The sequence below is a fragment of the Pogoniulus pusillus genome, chromosome 12, assembly GCF_015220805.1.
Source record: "Pogoniulus pusillus isolate bPogPus1 chromosome 12, bPogPus1.pri, whole genome shotgun sequence".
Taxonomy (NCBI): Eukaryota; Metazoa; Chordata; class Aves; order Piciformes; family Lybiidae; genus Pogoniulus; species Pogoniulus pusillus.
In genome coordinates this window covers 31,380,102-31,398,933 of record NC_087275.1, presented here as the reverse complement: position 1 = coordinate 31,398,933, position 18,832 = coordinate 31,380,102, and the positions used below count along the sequence as shown (strand labels likewise).

The 18,832-nt window shown below is 48.5% G+C and overlaps 1 protein-coding gene across 12 annotated transcripts in view; it reads left to right on the top strand.

Moving 5' to 3' along the window:
* CNKSR2 (connector enhancer of kinase suppressor of Ras 2) overlaps positions 1 to 18,832 on the top strand; it is a 215,150-nt gene that overhangs the window by 30,072 nt on the left and 166,246 nt on the right. For all 12 annotated transcript variants that reach the window (XR_010304183.1, XM_064152025.1, XM_064152019.1 and 9 more), the window contains exon 2: positions 16,144 to 16,307. Coding sequence is in view for 11 of the 12 variants with exons in the window: in XM_064152025.1 (XP_064008095.1) it covers positions 16,144 to 16,307 (164 nt within the window). In the remaining variant the exon portion in view is untranslated. The remainder of the gene's footprint in view (positions 1 to 16,143; positions 16,308 to 18,832) is intronic.

Here is an 18,832-nt window from a genome sequence, read left to right as displayed (position 1 = left end):
AGAGTGGCTGTTGTGTAACTTAGGTTGTCACTTAAACAGGTGGTGGTTTTTTTCCTTCTTAAAAGAGATCTTGATACCCTTAACAAGTTTTTGCAGAGCTGACAGTGAGAGTTTTAACAGTAGATTGACAGGGGAAATTCAGAGTGCCTTAACTGTGATCCAGTTGCCTGAGTTGCACTCCCACTTTGCAGGCTTGTGCTTCATGTTGTGGATTTTCTTTGTGGGATGTGCTCTTCTCTGTTAAAGAGGGAGATTGAAGGGTGGGGGCCATCTGGATGGGCCTTAGAGGTGGCATGTGATGAGTCTCAGGAGGTTCAGTAAGGCGAAGTGTAAGGTCCTGCACCTAGGTTGAGACAGTTCTAAGTGTCAGTATGGTCTGGGGGCATGGTGAAATTGAGAGCAGCCCTGCAGGAAGGGACTTGGAGGTGCTGGTGGGTGAGAGGTTGGTCATGAGCCAACAGTGTGAGCTTGCAGCCTTAGAAGGCCAATGGCAGCCTGAGCTGCATCAGAAGCAGCAGGGCCAGAGATGGAGAGAAGGGATGCCTGTGCTGCTGCCTGTGCTGCTGCCTGTGCTGCTGCCTCACCTGGAGTGCTGCATCCAGCTCTGAAGCCCTCAACACAGGAAGGACATGGAGCTGGTCCAGAGGAGGGCCACAAAGATGATCAGGGGGTTGCGACACCTTTGCTATGAGGACAGGCTGAGGAGGCTGGGGGTGTTCAGCCAGGAGAAGAAAAGACTCCAGGCAGACCTAAGAGCAGCCTGCCAGGACCTGAAGGGGGCTACAGGAAGGATGGAAACACCATTTGCAAAGGCCTGCAATGATAGGATGAGGGCAAGGGTTTGAAATGAGAACAGAGCAGACTGAGATTGGGTGAGAGGAGCAAGTTCTGCACCATGAAGGTGCCAGAACAGGTTGCTCAGGGAGGTAGTTGAGGGCTCTGTCCTTGAAGCTGGGCTGGACAAGGCTTTGAGCCAGCTGCTCTAGTGGAAGATGTCCTTGCTGACTGCAGGACAGGGTTGGACTGGATGACTTTTGGACGTCTCTTCCAACCCTATAATTCTGTGTTTAGTGACTCCTGGGCATGTAAATTTGCCCTTGCATGAACTTCTGTCACCCTCTCTACTTCAGACACAGTTTGAAGCAGGTTGTCTTAGCCAAGGAGCTTTGAAACTGAAATGTTTTTGTGGAATCAGGCAGGGTTGGAAGGGAGCACAAGGAGCAGCCAGTGCAAACTCCCTGCCATGCCCAGGGACACCCTACCCTAGAGCAGGCTGCACACAGCCTCAGCCAGCCTGGCCTCAAACACCTCCAGCCATGGGGCCTCAACCACCTCCCTGGGCAACCCCTGCCAGGCTCTCACCACTCTCCTGCTCAACAACTTCCTCCTCACCTCCAGCCTCACTCTCCCCACCTCCAGCTTTGCTCCATTCCCCCCACTCCTGTCACTCCCTCACAGCCTCAGAAGTCCCTCCCCAGCTTTTTTGTAGCCCCCTTCAGATGCTGGAAGGCCACAAGAAGGTCCCCTGGGAGCCTCCTCTGCTGCAGCCTGCACAGCCCCAACTCTTTCAGGCTGTGCTCACAGCAGAGCTGCTGCAGCCTCTCAGCATCCTCCTGGCCCTGCTCTGGACACTCTCCAGCATCTCCACAGCCCTCTTGACCCATGGTCTCCAGAGCTGGATGCAGGACTCCAGGTGGGGTCTCAGCAGAGCAGAGCAGAGGGGGAGAATCCCCTCCCTGGCCCTGCTGGCCACACTGCTGCTGCTGCAGCCCAGGCTCTGCTTGGCTTTCTGGGCTGCAAGTGCACACTGCTGGCTCCTGTGGAGCTTTTAACTTCTTAACACACACTGGACCAATCATATACAGTGCTCTAGGGTAGGGTGTCCCTGGTCATGGCAGTGGGGTTGGAACTAGATGACCCTTGTGGTCCCTTCCATCCCTGACTGATTCTAGGACTCTATATCAGAAGGTGCTGGAGCTGTGCACTTAGGGATGGTGTCATTGGGGTTCTCAATACTGAAATCCTCCCTGAGAGAAGCTGCAGGCAGCCAGCAAACACCAGGTGTTGTTTTTGCTGGGATTGGAAGGCAAATGAGATGTAGGGGAAGGGAGAAGAAATCGGAAGATGGGTGGAAGTCCTCCTGCAGGCACTGCCATCCTGTCTGCTGTGGTTCCAGAGAGAGCTGCAGTGGAAGTGGAGCAAGAGCAGGGAACTGTGTTGTAAAACTCTTTGCCTTGCTTTCAGTATGATATCTGTAAATCACTAACACCCCCACACTTCACCCCAACCTTCCCCTGCAGGACATCTGTAAATCACAAACACCCCCACACTCCAGCTTTCACCCCAACCTTCCCCTGCAGGACATCTGTAAATCACAAACACCCCCACACTCCAGCCTTCACCCCAACCTTCCCCTGCAGGACATCTGTAAATCACAAGCACCCCCACACTCCACCCTTCACCCCAGCCTTCCCCTGCAGGACATCTGTAAATCACAAGCACCCCCACACTCCACCCTTCACCCCAGCCTTACCCTTGCAGGACATCTGTAAATCACAAACACCCCCACACTCCAGCCTTCACCCCAACCTTCCCCTGCAGGACATCTGTAAATCACAAACACCCCCACACTCCACCCTTCACCCCAGCCTTCCCCTGCAGGACATCTGTAAATCACAAGCACCCCCACACTCCAGCCTTCACCCCAACCTTCCCCTGCAGGACATCTGTAAATCACAAGCACCCACACTCCACCCTTCACCCCAGCCTTCCCCTGCAGGACATCTGTAAATCACAAGCACCCCCACACTCCAGCCTTCACCCCAACCTTCCCCTGCAGGACATCTGTAAATCACAAGCACCCACACTCCACCCTTCACCCCAACCTTCCCCTGCAGGACATCTGTAAATCACAAGCACCCACACTCCAGCTTTCACCCCAACCTTCCCCTGCAGGACATCTGTAAATCACAAGCACCCACACTCCAGCTTTCACCCCAACCTTCCCCTGCAGGACATCTGTAAATCACAAGCACCCCCACACTCCACCCTTCACCCCAGCCTTCCCCTGCAGGACATCTGTAAATCACAAACACCCACACCCTCCACCCTTCACCCCAACCTTTCCCCTCTCCTCCAGCTCACAAAAGGACCTTAAAGCTCTCTCTGAACTATTAAGAGGTTCCTCCAGTGGCTCCTCGCTGTAAGTCAAGCTGTAAGGAGCTGTTGCAGAGCAGGGAAGGTGGAAAGGATCTGGGGGTGTTTGTGGGTGGAAGGATGCCCACGAGGCAGCAATGTGCTCTGGTGGCCAAGAAGGTCAAGGGTTTTCTGGGATGGATTAGGAGGGCTGTGGTGAGTCAAGGCAGGTTCTCCTTTCCCTCTACTCTGCCCTGAGGAGGACACATCTGAAATACAGTGTTCAGTTCTGGGGCAGTTCAGGAAGGACCTCAGGGAGCTGCTTGAGACAGTCCAGCACAGAGCCACAGAGAGGATGGAGTGGAACATCTCTGTTATGAGGAGAGCCTTAGGGGGCTGGGGCTGTGCTGCTTGGAATAGAGGAGCCTGAGAGGTGACCTCATCCATGCTGATAAAGATGTGCCACGAGGAACAAGCCAGGCTCTGCTGGGTGATGCCCAATGCCAGGACAAGGGGCAATGGGTGGAAGCTGAGGGATAGGAAGTTGCATGGAAACATGAGGAATAAACTCTTCCCCTGTGAGGTTGACACAGCCTTGGCACAGGCTGCCTGGGGAGGTTATGGAGTCTCCCTCTCTGGAGATATCCAAACCCTACCTGGATGTGTTCCTGTGTGAGCTGCTCTCAGTGCTCCTGCTCTGGCAGGTGGCTTGGACTGGATGAGCTTTTGGAGGTCCCTTCCAGCTCCTGACATTCTGTGGCGCTGTGATTTAACAACTGCTGCCCTGTTCCTTCAGAGACTCCATGTTCCAGTTTGTTCTGGAAGGAGACTTTGTAGCATCAGAAATTGTGGGCAGCAAAGCTGGTGCTGGTGTTGGTGAGCTGCACAAAAGGGCTTAGGCAGAGCTTGTTTGGCTGTTTTGCAGAACAGCATCTTTCAGGCCAGGTGAAGGAGGGGTGAAGAGATCTCCTTGTGACAACAGGACAGGCTGCAAGAGTTGGGGCTCTTCAACCTGAAGAGGAGAAGGCTCTGAGGAGACTTTATGGTGGCCTTGCAGTATCTTGCTACAGGAGGGCTGGGGGGGGACTATTGACAAGGTCTTGCAATGAGAGGAGGAGGAGGAATGGGTTTGAAGTGGCAGAGGGGAGATTGAAACTGGATGTTAGGAAAGGGTTCTTTGCAGTGAGGGTGGTGAGACACTGGCACAGGTTGCCCAGGGAGGTCGTGGAGCACAGAATCACCCAATGTGATCTTTGATCACATTGGGTGATTCTGTGCTCCACGACCTCCCTGGGGGTGTTCAGAACCAGGTTGGATGAGTCCTTGAGCAACCTGTTCTAGTGGGAGGTGTCCCTGCCTATGGCAGGGGGTTGGAGCTGGATGATCCTTGAGATCCCATCCAGCCTAAACCATTCTATGATTCTAACAGCAGCCTGTCTAATGTGGATCTATGCTGCTCTGCTGAGAGCCCACCTGGAGTCCTGCATCCAGCTCTGGAGCCCCTGGGACAAGAGGGCTGTGGAGATGCTGGAGAGTGTCCAGAGCAGGGCCAGGAGGATGCCGAGAGGCTGCAGCAGCTCTGCTGTGAGCACAGCCTGAAAGAGTTGGGGCTGTGCAGGCTGGAGCAGAGGAGGCTCCCAGGGGACCTTCTTGTGGCCTTCCAGGATCTGAAGGGGGCTCCAAAAAAGCTGGGGAGGGACTTCTGAGGCTGTGAGGGAGTGTCAGGAGTGGGGGGAATGGAGCAAAGCTGGAGGTGGGGAGAGTGAGGCTGGAGGTGAGGAGGAAGTTGTTGAGCAGGAGAGTGGTGAGAGGCTGGCAGGGGTTGCCCAGGGAGGTGGTTGAGGCCCCATGGCTGGAGGTGTTTGAGGCCAGGCTGGCTGAGGCTGTGAGCAGCCTGCTCTAGGGTAGGGTGTCCCTGGGCATGGCAGGGGGTTGGCACTGCCTGCTCCTTGTGGTCCCTTCCAGCCCTGCCTGATTCTGTGATGAGCTGCAGCTGTGCTTCACCCTAGCACATATACACACAACTGTAGGAAGTGTAAAGCCATCAGATGCCCAATCCCACAGCAGGCAGGCAGGCAGGAGGGAAAGTTTCTCCCAACTCCTGGTGAACTCCCTGCTGCTCATTCTCTCCTCTCTCACAACGCCCATGCAGTTCCCAGGCTCGATGCTGTCTTTATCAGCAGCTCACACAATCCAGCCCAGTATCAAACTGGGGCTGCTTGGAGAGCTGTGGGCAGCCAAAGAGAGCAGCCCCTCCGCCTCCACGCCACAAAGAACCAGCTGTGACTCCAGCACCACTGGGCAAACACTTGGATATGTGTAGGACTGTCTGGAAGAAGAAAGAGAAAAGCTCCACTTGTAAATCCTTCAGCACTTTCAGCACTTCCATGCACTCTGCCTCAGGAACCATCCCACCACTCTGCGAGGTACAAAAGTGAATCATGGATTAAAGAGTGAAAAACAGCAGCAGCTCCAAACCAGCACAATGTATGAGGCAGGCAAAAGCTGTTTGTGGAAGCCAAGTATAGCCCTGACATTCACCAAGCAAGTAAATAAGTGCAGGATGTTCTTTCAAATGCCAGCCCACGATTGGAATCATGGAATCAGGCATGTCCAACCTGAACCTACCCACTTCTAGTTTTGCTTCTTCCCCCCCCCACCGAGTCCTGTCACTACCTAACACCCTAAAAAGTCTCTCCCCAGCTTTTTTGGAGCCCCCTTCAGATGCTGGCAGGCCACAAGAAGGTCACCTGGGAGCCTCCTCTGCTCCAGCCTGCACAGCCCCAACTCTTTCAGGCTGTGCTCACAGCAGAGCTGCTGCAGCCTCTCAGCATCCTCCTGGCCCTGCTCTGGACACTCTCCAGCATCTCCACAGCCCTCTTGTCCCAGGGGCTCCAGAGCTGGATGCAGGACTCCAGGTGGGGTCTCAGCAGAGCAGAGCAGAGGGGCAGAATCCCCTCCCTGGCCCTGCTGGCCACACTGCTGCTGCTGCAGCCCAGGCTCTGCTTGGCTTTCTGGGCTGCAAGTGCACACTGCTGGCTCCTGCTGAGCTTCTCCTCCACCAGCACCCCCAAGTCCCTCCCCTCAGGGCTGCTCTCCAGCCACTCCCTGCCCAGCCTGCATCGGTGCTTGGCATTGCCTAGACCCAGCTGCAGGACCTTACCCTTGGTCTTGTTGGACCTCCTGAGCTTGGCTTGTGCAAGGTTGGATGTGGCACGTGGTGCCATGGTCTAGCCTTGGGCACTGTGGTAAAGGGTTGGACTTGATGATCTGTGAGGTCTCTTCCAACCTTGGTGATACTGTGATACTGTGCAGGTCCTTCTGGGTGGATCCCTGCCCTCCAGCCTGGCTGCTGCACCACACAGCTTGGTGTGGGCAGTGAAAAGCTATGGAAAATTAAGGTCTTTTTGTACCCTAAATCCTGAGGGGATGTTTCTGCCTGGTAGTGACTCCCAAACTGTTGCAGGAGCCAACAGCACAGCTATGTAGGCAAAGCCTCCTTTGCTTGGGGGATATGATGGTTGCTTTGCAATGCTTGCAGTCCTGTTTGGGAATTCAGAAGCCTCTCATTGCTGCATGGTGCAAAGTGGCTTTTGAGGACAGGTGCTTCTGTGCTGTTGTCACTGCAGCAGGAGATGTGTAGCCATAGCCTCAGAGCTGGGGCAGAGGGAGGGCTGCTTTAGCTTTTGGCAGGCCACCCCTGCTGGCCCTTTCCTAGTGTGATGCTGGTGGTGTGCTTGAACCTGGTGGCACTCACTTCAGCCTGTTTTAGTATTGTTAGTACTCACATGTCACAGGGTGTTAGGGGTTGGAAGGGACCTCTGGAGAGCTTCCAGTCCAACCCCCCTGCCAGAGCAGGAGCAGAGAATCTAGCACAGGTTGCACTTTTCTCATATATTTCCCTAAGTGTACACACAGGAGCCCAGGATGTGAGGAGTTGGGAGGCACCTCCAGAGACCATCCAGTCCAACCCCCCTGCCAGAGCAGGAGCAGAGAATCCAGCACAGGTCACACAGGAACACATCCAGACAGGGCTGGAAAGGCTCCAGAGAAGGAGACTCCACAATCTCTCTGGGCAGCCTGTGCCAGGGCTCTGGGACTCTTCCAGTCAAGAAGATTCCTGTGCTGTAGTTTGCATCCATTCCTCATTGTCCTATCCCAGGGCACAGCTGAGAAGAGTTTGTCCCCTCCTACCTGACCCCCAGCCCTCAGACATAGATAAACATTACTTAGAGGAGATCTAATCCTCCTCTTCAGCAGATCAAACAGCCCCAGGTCCCTCAGCCTCTCCTCAGAGGGTGATGAGAAGAGCCCAGCACCTACCTCTCTATGTTGTCTGTTCAGGTCATTGCAGAGGGTGATGAGAAGAGCCCAGCACCTACCTCTCTATGTGCTCTGTTCAGGTCATTGCAGAGGGTGATAAGATGAGAAGAGCCCAGCACCTACCTCTCTATGTTCTCTGTTCAGGTCATTGCAGAGGGTGATAAGATGAGAAGAGCCCAGCACCTACCTCTCTATGTTGTCTGTTCAGGTCATTGCAGAGGGTGATAAGATGAGAAGAGCCCAGCACCTACCTCTCTATGTTCTCTGTTCAGGTCATTGCAGAGGGTAATGAGAAGAGCCCAGCACCTACCTCTCTATGTTGTCTGTTCAGGTCATTGCAGAGGGTGATAAGATGAGAAGAGCCCAGCACCTATCTCTCTATGTTGTCTGTTCAGGTCATTGCAGAGGGTAATGAGAAGAGCCCAGCACCTACCTCTCTATGTTGTCTGTTCAGGTCATTGCAGAGGGCAATAGTCTCCCCTCAGCCTCCCCTTCCTCACACTAAACAATCCCAGTTCCCTCAGCTGCTCTTCATTCTCTAAGCCCTTCAGCAGCTTAGTTGCCCTTCTCTGCACCCACTCCAGCCCCTCAATGTCTTCCTTGTGCTGAGGCTCCCTGAACTGAAGCCAGTTAATGGCACTGTGGCTGGTTTGGCTCCTCTCCCTTCCACAAGCAAAGACATTTGTGCTACCATTTGTCAGCCACATGAACTTTTCAGCCCACTTCAGCATTTCTCCTGGTCAAAGGCCACAGCTGTAGTTGAACAATGCAGTTGTTGTGATCTGCTAATGAGTCCTAAATATAACCATAATTACAACCTCTTGGGTTGAGAACAATATTGACAATCAGGGCTACTAATCCTTGATCCTGATAGAAACAGAGCTTGATGGTGGTGGTTGCAATGGTAGCCACATTTGAAGATGTCCAATCCCTAGCAAAAACCTGGCTGTGGGCTTGTGCAAAGGTTTGGCTTGGCTGTAGGGATGGGAGTGATGGAAACAAAGGAGACCCAGAGAAATGCATGGTTGCTCTCATTCCTGAATGGTTCAGTTGAACATAGACTCCATAGACTTTGGAAGAGACCTCTAAGATCATCCTAGCCCAACCTAGCACCCAGCCCTGTCCAATCAACCAGACCATGGCACTCAGTGCCCCAGCCAGGCTTGGCTGCAACACCTCCAGGGAGCACCTAGCTTGGTGTCATCAGGAAACCTACTGCCAGTGCCCTCTGCCCTCATCCCAGTCATTGATGAATCTATTGAACAGAACTGGTCCCAGCACTGACCCCTTTGGGACCCCACTAGTTACAGGCTTCACAGAGCCTTCTCCTGGCAAGGACCTGAAGAAGAATGAAGCAATATGCAAGGTTCCAAATGACTTCTACTTTGGTTCCTCATTGTGTGCCTCTCTCCAGGAGCACAGTGTGATACCTTTCTTATTTATCTCTCTGCCATACACAGTAACTGCTCTTGTAGCCAGGCTCTCAACACCCATACCTCCAGGAGAGGCTGAATTGTGTTACAGATTCTCATGCCCACATCTTGTCACAGAGCTGGAGAATGGCTCAGGTTGGAAGGGACCTTAGGGCTCAAATCTCCCTGCTATGGGGGAGGAAGCTTCTCAGTTAGACTCAGCTGCTCAAGTCCTCATCCAACTTGGCCAGGAGGAAGGCATCCATGGCCTCCCTGGGCAGCATGTTCCAGAGTCTTACCACCTTCCTCCTGAGGAACTTCCTCAGCTCCAGTCTAACCCTACTCTGCTTCACTTTCAAACCGTTCCCCCTTGTCTTGTTTCTAGACACCCTTATGAAAAGTCCCTCTGCAGCCTTCCTGAAGGATCCCTTCAGCTATTGGCAGGCAGCTCTGAGGTCCCTCTGGAGCTTTCTCCAGGCTGAACACCCCCAGCTCCCTCACCCTGTCCTCACAGCAGAGCTGCTCCATCCCTTGCATCATTTTTGTGGCTTCCTCTGGCCTCACTCCAGCATCTCTGTGCCCTTCCTATGATGGGGGAAGCAGAATTGGACTTGATATTCAAGGTGAGGTCTCACCAGGGCACAGTACAAGTGCAAATCCCCTGCCTTGCCCTGCTGGCCACACTCCTCTGGATGCAGCCCAGGCTAAGATTTCCCTTTAGGGCTGCATGAAGCTTTTGATGTTTAAATTCCACACTTAGCCTGGTTTCTGGCTACTGTAGGATGTAGTCAGTAGATATCAAGTGGGGGAGAGTTTTAGTGCATTGTGTTTCTTTTTCACTGCCTAAAAATGTAGTTTTTGGTTGGCATAACCTCTCAGCTAACGTTTTGAGTGTGAATAGCTGAAGAGCTACCCTGAACTGCACATGGAAAACATGGAATCTTGTGCTATGTTCTGTGTTGTGCTGGAAGGAATAATTGTTTGTGTCTTCTCTGTCATTTTTAGTTGGTGTAGAGTCAGGTTTACAGATCATAGAATCAAGCAGGTTGGAAGAGAGCTCCAAGCTCATCCAGTGCAACCTAGCACCCAGCCCTGGCCAATCAACCAGGTCATAGAATCATAGAATCATAGAATCAACCAGGTTGGAAGAGAGCTCCAAGCTCATCCAGCCCAACCTAGCACCCAGCCCTATCCAGTCAACCAGACCATGGCACTGAGTGCCTCATCCAGGCTTTTCTTGAGCACCTCCAGGGACAGCAACTCCACCACCTCCCTGGGCAGCCCATTCCAATGGGAAATCACTCTCTCTGTGAAGAACTTCTTCCTAATATCCAGCCTAGACCTACCCTGGCACAACTTGAGACTGTGGTCTGCAACTTCTGCCTCAGATGGCAGATGATCAGCGCACAAAGTGATTCTCCTGCTCTTCTGCAGCTCCAGGGAGCTCTGAAGTTCTACTCCATCTCTGCTCTGCCCTGCTGAGACCACACTTGGAATGCTGTGTCCAGTTTTGGGCTGCTCAGTTCAGGAGAGACTGGGAGATGCTGGAGAGAATTCAGCAGAGAGCCATGAGGGTGACTGGGGGAGTTGAGCATCTCCCCTGTGGAGAGAGCCTGAGAGCCCTGGGGCTGTTTAGTCTGGAGCAGGGAAGGCTGAGAGGGGATCTGAGCAATGTCTGTCAATAGCTGAGGGTCAAGTGGAGGGGGCCAAGCTCTTTTGGGTGGTGCACAGCAAGAAGCCAAGGAGCAATGGATACAAACTGGAACAGAGAAGGTTTCAGCTCAACAGGAGGAGAAACTTCCTTCCAGTGAGGCTGCCAGAGCCCAGGAGCAGGCTGCCAGAGAGGTTGTGGAGTCTCCTCCTCTGGAGTCTTTGAAGCCATGGCAGTCACCGGTGGCTGCCCAGCTGCTCTTGAGCAGGGCTGTCTGCTGTGGCCCCGGGGACAGGATATGTGGCTGAGGATTGCTGCTGGTGTTTTCTGTCCCTATTATTATTGATACCATGATTTGGTGGTTGCCATTATCTTATTGATACCATGATTTGATGGTTGCCATTATCTTATTGATACCATGATTTGATGGTTGCCATTATCTTATTGATACCATGATTTGATGGTCGCCATTATCTTATTGATACCATGATTTGATGGTCGCCATTATCTTATTGATACCATGATTTGATGGTTGCCATTATCTTATTGATACCATGATTTGATGGTTGCCATTATCTTATTGATACCATGATTTGATGGTTGCCATTATCATATTGATACCATGATTTGATGGTTGCCATTATCTTATTGATACCATGATTTGATGGTTGCCATTATCATATTGATACCATGATTTGATGGCTGCCATTATCTTATTGATACCATGATTTGATGGTTGCCATTATCATATTGATATCATGATTTGATGGTTGCCATTATCTTATTGATACCATGATTTGATGGTTACCGTTGTCTTATCGGTACCATTATCTTATTGGTAACATCATCATTATTTTATCGCTAACATTATTTATTGATACCATTGTTTTATTGCAACCATTATTTTATTGATATCATTATTTTAATGTTGTAATTATCTTATTGATTTCATTATTTTATTATTACCATTGTTTTATTGGAACTATTATTTTCTTGGTAACATTATTTTATTGGAGCCATTATCTTATTGATACCATTATTGTATTGGTGCCTTTATTTTATTGTTATCATTATTTTATTGATTCCATTACTTTACTTGTGCCATTACTATATTGGAACCATTATGTTAATATTATCGTCATTATTGTTATCATTATTTTATTGGAACCATTATCTTATTGATATCACTATTTTATTGGTATCATTATTTTATTGGAACCATTATCTTATTGATATCACTATTTTATTGGTATCATTATTTTATTGGCACCATTATTTTATTGGAACCATTATCTTATTGGTGCCATTATTTTATTGGTGCCTTTATTTTATTGTTATCATTATTTTATGGTACCATTATTTTATTGGAGCCATTATTTTATTGGAGTCATTATTTTATTGGAGCCATTATTTTATTGATACCATTATTTTATTGGTGCCATTATTTTATTGGTAACATTATATTATTGGAACCATTATCTTGTTGGTGCCATTATTGTATTGGTGCCATTATTGTATTGGTGCCATTATTGTATTGATGCCTTTATTGTATTGTTATCATTACTTTATTTGTGCCATTAGTATATTGGAACCATTATGTTAATATTATCATCATTATTGTTATCATTATTTTATTGGCACCATTATTTTATTGGCACCATTATATTATTGGAACCATTATCTTATTGACATCATTATTTTATTGGCAACATTATTTTATTGGCAATATTATCTTATTGGTACCATTATTTTATTTGCAACATTATTTATTGGCAACATTATTTATTGGCACCGTTATTTTATTGGAACCATTATTTTATTGATACAATTATTTTATTGATACCATTGTTTTATTGGTGCCATTATTTTATTGGTAAAGTTATATTATTGGAACCATTATCTTGTTGGTGCCTTTATTTTGTTGGTGCCTTTATTTTGTTGGTGCCTTTATTTTGTTGGTGCCTTTATTTTGTTGGTGCCTTTATTTTGTTGGTGCCTTTATTTTGTTGGTGCCTTTATTTTATTGGTGCCTTTATTTTATTGGTGCCATTATTTTATTGGTGCCATTATTTTATTGGTGCCTTTGTTTTATTGGTGCCTTTGTTTTATTGGTGCCTTTGTTTTATTGGTGCCTTTATTTTATTGGTGCTGTTATTTTATTGGTGCCATTATTTTATTGATACCATTACTTTATTTGTGCCATTATTATATTGGTACCATTATTTTAGTATTATCATCATTATTGTTATCATTATTTTATTGGTGCCATTATTTTATTGATACTATTACTTTATTTGTGCCATTATTATATTGGTACCATTGTTTTAGTATTATCATCATTATTTTATTGTTATCATTATTTTATTGGAGCCATTATTTTATTGGCAACATTATTTTATTGGTGCCATTATTTTATTGGTGCCATTATTTTATTGGTGCCATTATTTTATTGGTGCCATTATTTTATTGGTGCCATTATTTTATTGGTGCCATTATTTTATTGGTGCCATTATTTTATTGGTGCCATTATTTTATTTGCAACATTTTTTACTTGGAACCATTGTTTTATTGGTACCATTATTTTATTGGCACCCTTATTTTATTGGCACCCTTATTTTATTGGCACCCTTATTTTATTGGCACCCTTATTTTATTGGCACCCTTATTTTATTGGCACCCTTATTTTATTGGCACCCTTATTTTATTGGCACCCTTATTTTATTGGCACCCTTACTTTATTGGCACCCTTACTTTATTGGCACCATTACTTTATTGGTGCCATTATCTTATTGTTATCATTATTTTGTTGATGTCATTACTTTACTTGTGCCATTATTGTATTGCTACCACTATTTTATTATTATAATCACTATTTTATTGATACCATTGTTTTATTGATGCCATAATTTTATTGTTGTTATTATTTTATTGGTACCATTATTTTATTGGTACCATTATTTTATTGGTACCATTATCTTCTTGTTATCATTGTCTTATTGTTATCATTATTTTATTGATACTATGATCTTATTATTATTCTATCATTACCATTATTGTATTGTTATCATTATTTTATCAATACCATAATCTTATTGGCACCATTAATTATTGACACCATTATCTTATTGTTATCATTCTTTTATTGTTACCATCATCTTATTGATATCATTATTCTATCAATCCCATTATCTTATTGATACCATTATCTTATTGCTCTTGTTGTTTAATTGGTCCCATTGTTTTAATTAGTCCCATTGTTTTACTGGTCCCATTGTTTTACTGGTCCAATTATTTTACTGGTCCCATTGTTTTGCTGATACCATCATTTATTACTCCTTTCTAATCTCTGCAGGTTTTGGTTTGTTGGTTTTTTGTTTGCAATGGAAGGAATTGCTACTCTTTTAATTAAGAAATAGAATGGCAGAGACAAATAACTTTAAAAGGAAGCTCTGTTCAGGGACTGAGGGGAATTAGCTGTGGCAAATTACTCTGAAACTGCCAGGCAGTCTGGAGTGAAGTTATTTTGTCCTTTGCTTTTCCTGACTAAATTAGTGAGTCAAGCAATTGTCAGTAATATTCCTGTTGTCTTCTTATTTTCCCTTACCCTATATGAACTACAAGCATCTGCCTAGATTACATCTGAATGACAACCCACCCCCCACACCCCTCCCCAAACTCAACACATAGATAGCAAGAGGAGGATGAGTAATGGCTTTATTTGGGATGAAATGTCAGGAAGTGTATTTGTTAAGTGCATCTGGCATGTCTTATTCTGGATTTCTGTTGCTACTCTCTTAGAATCATAGGATCAAGCAGGTTGGAAGAGAGCTCCAAGCTCATCCAGTCCAACCTAGCACCCAGCCCTGGCCAACCATAGAATCAAGCAGGTTGGAAGAGAGCTCCAAGCTCATCCAGTCCAACCTAGCACCCAGCCCTGGCCAACCATAGAATCAAGCAGGTTGGAAGAGAGCTCCAAGCTCATCCAGCCCAACCTAGCACCCAGCCCTGTCCAGTCAACCAGACCATGGTACTAAGTGCCCCAGCCAGGCTTGGCTTCAACACCTCCAGGGATGGCAACTGGATGAGCTTGGAGGTCTCTTCCAACCTGGTTGATTCTATGATACAAGCCCCAGATGCAGTCCCCTGTCTGTTCAGAGCAGGTGATGTCACACCTGGTTTGAGACCACCTGGGCACACTGCTGCCTCCTCTGCAGCTCCTCTCTCCCAGCACCCCCAACTCCCTCTCTGCCTGCCTGCTCTCAGCCACTCTGGCCCCAGCCTGTAGCACTGCTTGGGGTTGTTGTGGCCAAAGTGTAGAACCCTGCACTTGGCCTTGTTCAGTCTCATCCCCTTGGCCTCTGCCCACCCATGCAGCCTGGCCAGGTCCCTCTGCAGGGCTCTCCTGCCCTCCAACAGCTCCACACCTGCTCCTAGCTTGATGTCATCTGCAACCTCACTGATGCTGGACTCAATCCTCTGGTTCAGATCATCAGTAAAGATGTTGAACAGGACTGAGCCCAGCACTGATCCCTGGGGCACACCACTGGTGACAGATGCCAACTGGATGTGGCACCATTCACCACTTAGAGGCAGAGGAGCAGCTCTCCCCAGGTGCTGAAAGACAAATTGGTGGCAAAGGAGGCTGGTCTGGCTGAAGAGAAAGATGTGGTTGCAACCTAGGGAGAAGAAGGAGAGTTGGTGCTTGTTGGAAGAAGGGTAGACCACTCAGGGAGAAACTTAGAAGGGTCAGAGCCCAATTAGAATTTAATTTGGCTTCAGCTATTAAAGAGAATAGGAAATCTTTCTGCAAATAAATTAGCTACAAGAGGGAGCTAAGGAAAATCTCTGACCTGTAGTGGATGCTGGAGGGAACATATTGATCAAGGGTGAATTTATGCTGAGAATCCCAAAGGAAAGGGTTGCTTTCACCTGCCCACCACCAGTCCATCTACATGCTGCTAGGAAGACTTAGGCTATATAGAATCATAGAATCAGGCAGAGTTGGAAGGGACCACAAGGACCATCCAGTTCCAACCCCCCTGCCATGCCCAGGGACACCCTACCCTAGAGCAGGCTGCTCACAGCCTCAGCCAGCCTGGCCTCAAACACCTCCAGCCATGGGGCCTCAACCACCTCCCTGGGCAACCCCTGCCAGCCTCTCACCACTCTCCTGCTCAACAACTTCCTCCTCACCTCCAGCCTGATTCTCCCCACCTCCACCTTTGCTCTATCCCCTCCAGTCCTGGCACTCCCTCACAGCCTCAAAAGTCCCTCCCCAGCTTTTTTGTAGCCCCCTTCAGATGCTGCAAGGCCACAAGGTCACATCTTCAGCAATGATTTGGGCAAGGGGTTTGAGTGCACCTCAGCGAGTGTGCAGGCAGCACTGAACTATCCACAGGTGGATAAGGCTATAAGAGCTCTGCAGTAGCTCTCCACATCTTAAGGTTTGTTTCACATGAGACCTTATTTGTAATGTTGAAACAATTCTTTTAAAGGAAGGACAAATCTTCTCTCTTGGCTTCATTGTTTGGTCACAGCTCATTGTGGGGTTTTTTCCTTCACTTCCTAGGGCAGTACAAAAAATGTTGCTCACTTTTGATTTCCTTTCTTCTCTTTCTGCAGGTCTTGATGATTGCCTGCAGCAATACATAAAGAACTTTGAGAGAGAGAAGATCAGTGGTGATCAGCTGCTACGTATTACTCACCAAGAGCTGGAAGATCTTGGAGTCACAAGGATTGGCCACCAGGAGCTTATCTTGGAAGCTGTGGACCTGCTCTGTGCACTGGTAAACTTTTAGAGGGTGAAACTAGGGGAGGGGGAATGAAGAGTTCTGTATTCAAATAGATTCTGTGTTCAAACACAGCTGCTGTATTCAATACATAATCAATACACAGCTCCTGGATTCGAACACAGCTGCTGTATTCAATACATAATCAATACACAGCTTCTGGATTCGAACACAGCTGCTGTATTCAATACATAATCAATACACAGCTTCTGTGTTCAGACACAGTTTCTGGGTTCAAACACAGCTGCTGTATTCAGTACATAATCAATACACAGTTTCTGGGTTCAAACACAGCTGCTGTATTCAATACATAATCAATACACAGCTTCTGTGTTCAAACACAGCTGCTGTATTCAATACATAATCAATACACAGTTTCTGGGTTCAAACACAGCTGCTGTATTCAATACATAATCAATACACAGCTTCTGTGTTCAAACACAGCTGCTGTATTCAATGCATAATCAATACACAGCTTCTGGGTTCAGTCACAGCTGCTGTATTCAATACATAATCAATACACAGCTTCTGGGTTCAGTCACAGCTGCTGTATTCAATACATAATCAATACACAGCTTCTGCATTCCAATTTCTAGTCCTAAAGTAGAGCTAAGTAGCTCAAGCAACTCCTAGCATGTAATGTGTCCCAGTGGTTGGAAGGGACCCAAAGAGATCATCCAGTCCAACCTCCCCTGCCAGAGCAGGACCAGAGCATCTGGTTCCACAGCTGTGATTCTGTAAAACAACCTCAGTAAGCAGCAAACTCTTCTCACACCTTGATGCTGAATGGGACTTATGCCACCCAGACTCCATGGATGCTAAGTCAAAGACCTTTAATGCTAAGTTGTTGTGATGAAGTCACAAAGGCTCACAGGATGTCAGGGGTTGGAAGGGACCCAAAGAGATCATCCAGTCCAAACCCCCCCTGCCAGAGCAGGATCATACAATCTAGCTCAGGTCCCAGAGGGACACATCCAGACAGGCTCCAGAGAAGGAGACTCCACAACCTCTCTGGGCAGCCTGTGCCAGGGCTCTGTGACCCTTGCAATCAAGAAGTTCTTCCTCACGTTGAGGTGGAGCTTGCTGTGCTGCAGTTCACATCCATTGCTCCTTGTGCTATCCCAGGGCAAAAGTCAATCATAGACTCATAGAATGTCTTCCCCATGAGGGTGGAGAGACACTGGAACAGGTTGCCCAGGGAGGTGGTGGAAGCTTCATCCATGGAGGTGTTTAAGGCCAGGCTGGATGTGGCTGTGAGCAACTTGATCTAGTGTGAGGTGTCCCTGCCCATGGCAGGGGGGTTGGAACTGGCTGATCCTTGTGGTCCCTTCCAACCCTGACTGTGATTCTGTCATCTGGGCAGTGAGGGCAGGGCAGCTGCTCCTGCTGATTTTGTGACTGATTGCAGTGTGGGCTGGACCCATGCTAGGGGAATGGAACAGAGCTGGGAATGCATAGATTCAGACTGGATGTTAGGAAGAAGTTCTTCAGCATGAGGGTGGTGAGAGCCTGGAACAGAGAGGTGGTGGAAGCCTCATCCCTGGATGTTTGTAAGGCCAGGCTGGATGTGGCTGTGGGCAACCTGATCTAGAGTGAGGTGTCCCTGCCCATGGCAGGGGGGTTGGAGCTGGATGGTCCTTGTGGCCCACTCCAACTCTGACTGATTCTAGGAATTTGAGGTGTCAGATTTGTTGTACTGGGATATGTGCTGATAACTTTTAAAGCTCTTCAAAACCTGCAAGGTGGATAGAAAAATGGATATATGTGCAGCTTGTGTGCCACACTGGGTCAGTGCCTGAGGCTGACCTCCAGAAGGTGGAGGCAAATGTTAGTCATTTGAGAATAATGAACTGCCTGACAAACCTATCCCCCAGGGATCTGTGCTGGGCCCAGTCCTGTTCAACATCTTTACTGATGATCTGAAGCAGGAGATTGAGTCCAGCATCTGTAAGGCTGCAGATGACACCAAGCTAGGAGCAGCTGTGGAGCTGTTGGAGGGCAGGAGAGCCCTGCAGAGGGACCTGGCCAGGCTGCATGGGTGGGCAGAGGCCAATGGGATGAGAGTGAACAAGGCCAAGGGCAGGGTTCTGCACTTTGGCCACAACAACCCCAAGCAGCACTGCAGGCTGGGGCCAGAGTGGCTGAGAGCAGGCAGGCAGAGAGGGAGCTGGGGGTGCTGGGAGAGAGGAGCTGCAGAGGAGGCAGCAGTGTGCCCAGGTGGGCAGCAGAGCCAATGGCATCCTGGGCTGGCTCAGGAGCAGTGTGGGCAGCAGGGCAAGGGAGGTTCTTGTGCCCACCCCTGTGCTCAGCACTGCTCAGGCCACCCCTGGAGTGCTGTGTCCAGTTCTGGGCTCCTCCATTGCAGAGAGCTGCTGAGGTGCTGGAAGGTGTTTGGAGCAGGGCAGCAAGGCTGGGGAGGGGCCTGGAGCACAGCCCTGTGAGGAGAGGCTGAGGGAGCTGGGGGGGTGCAGCCTGCAGCAGAGGAGGCTCAGGGCAGAGCTCATTGCTGCCTGCAGCTGCCT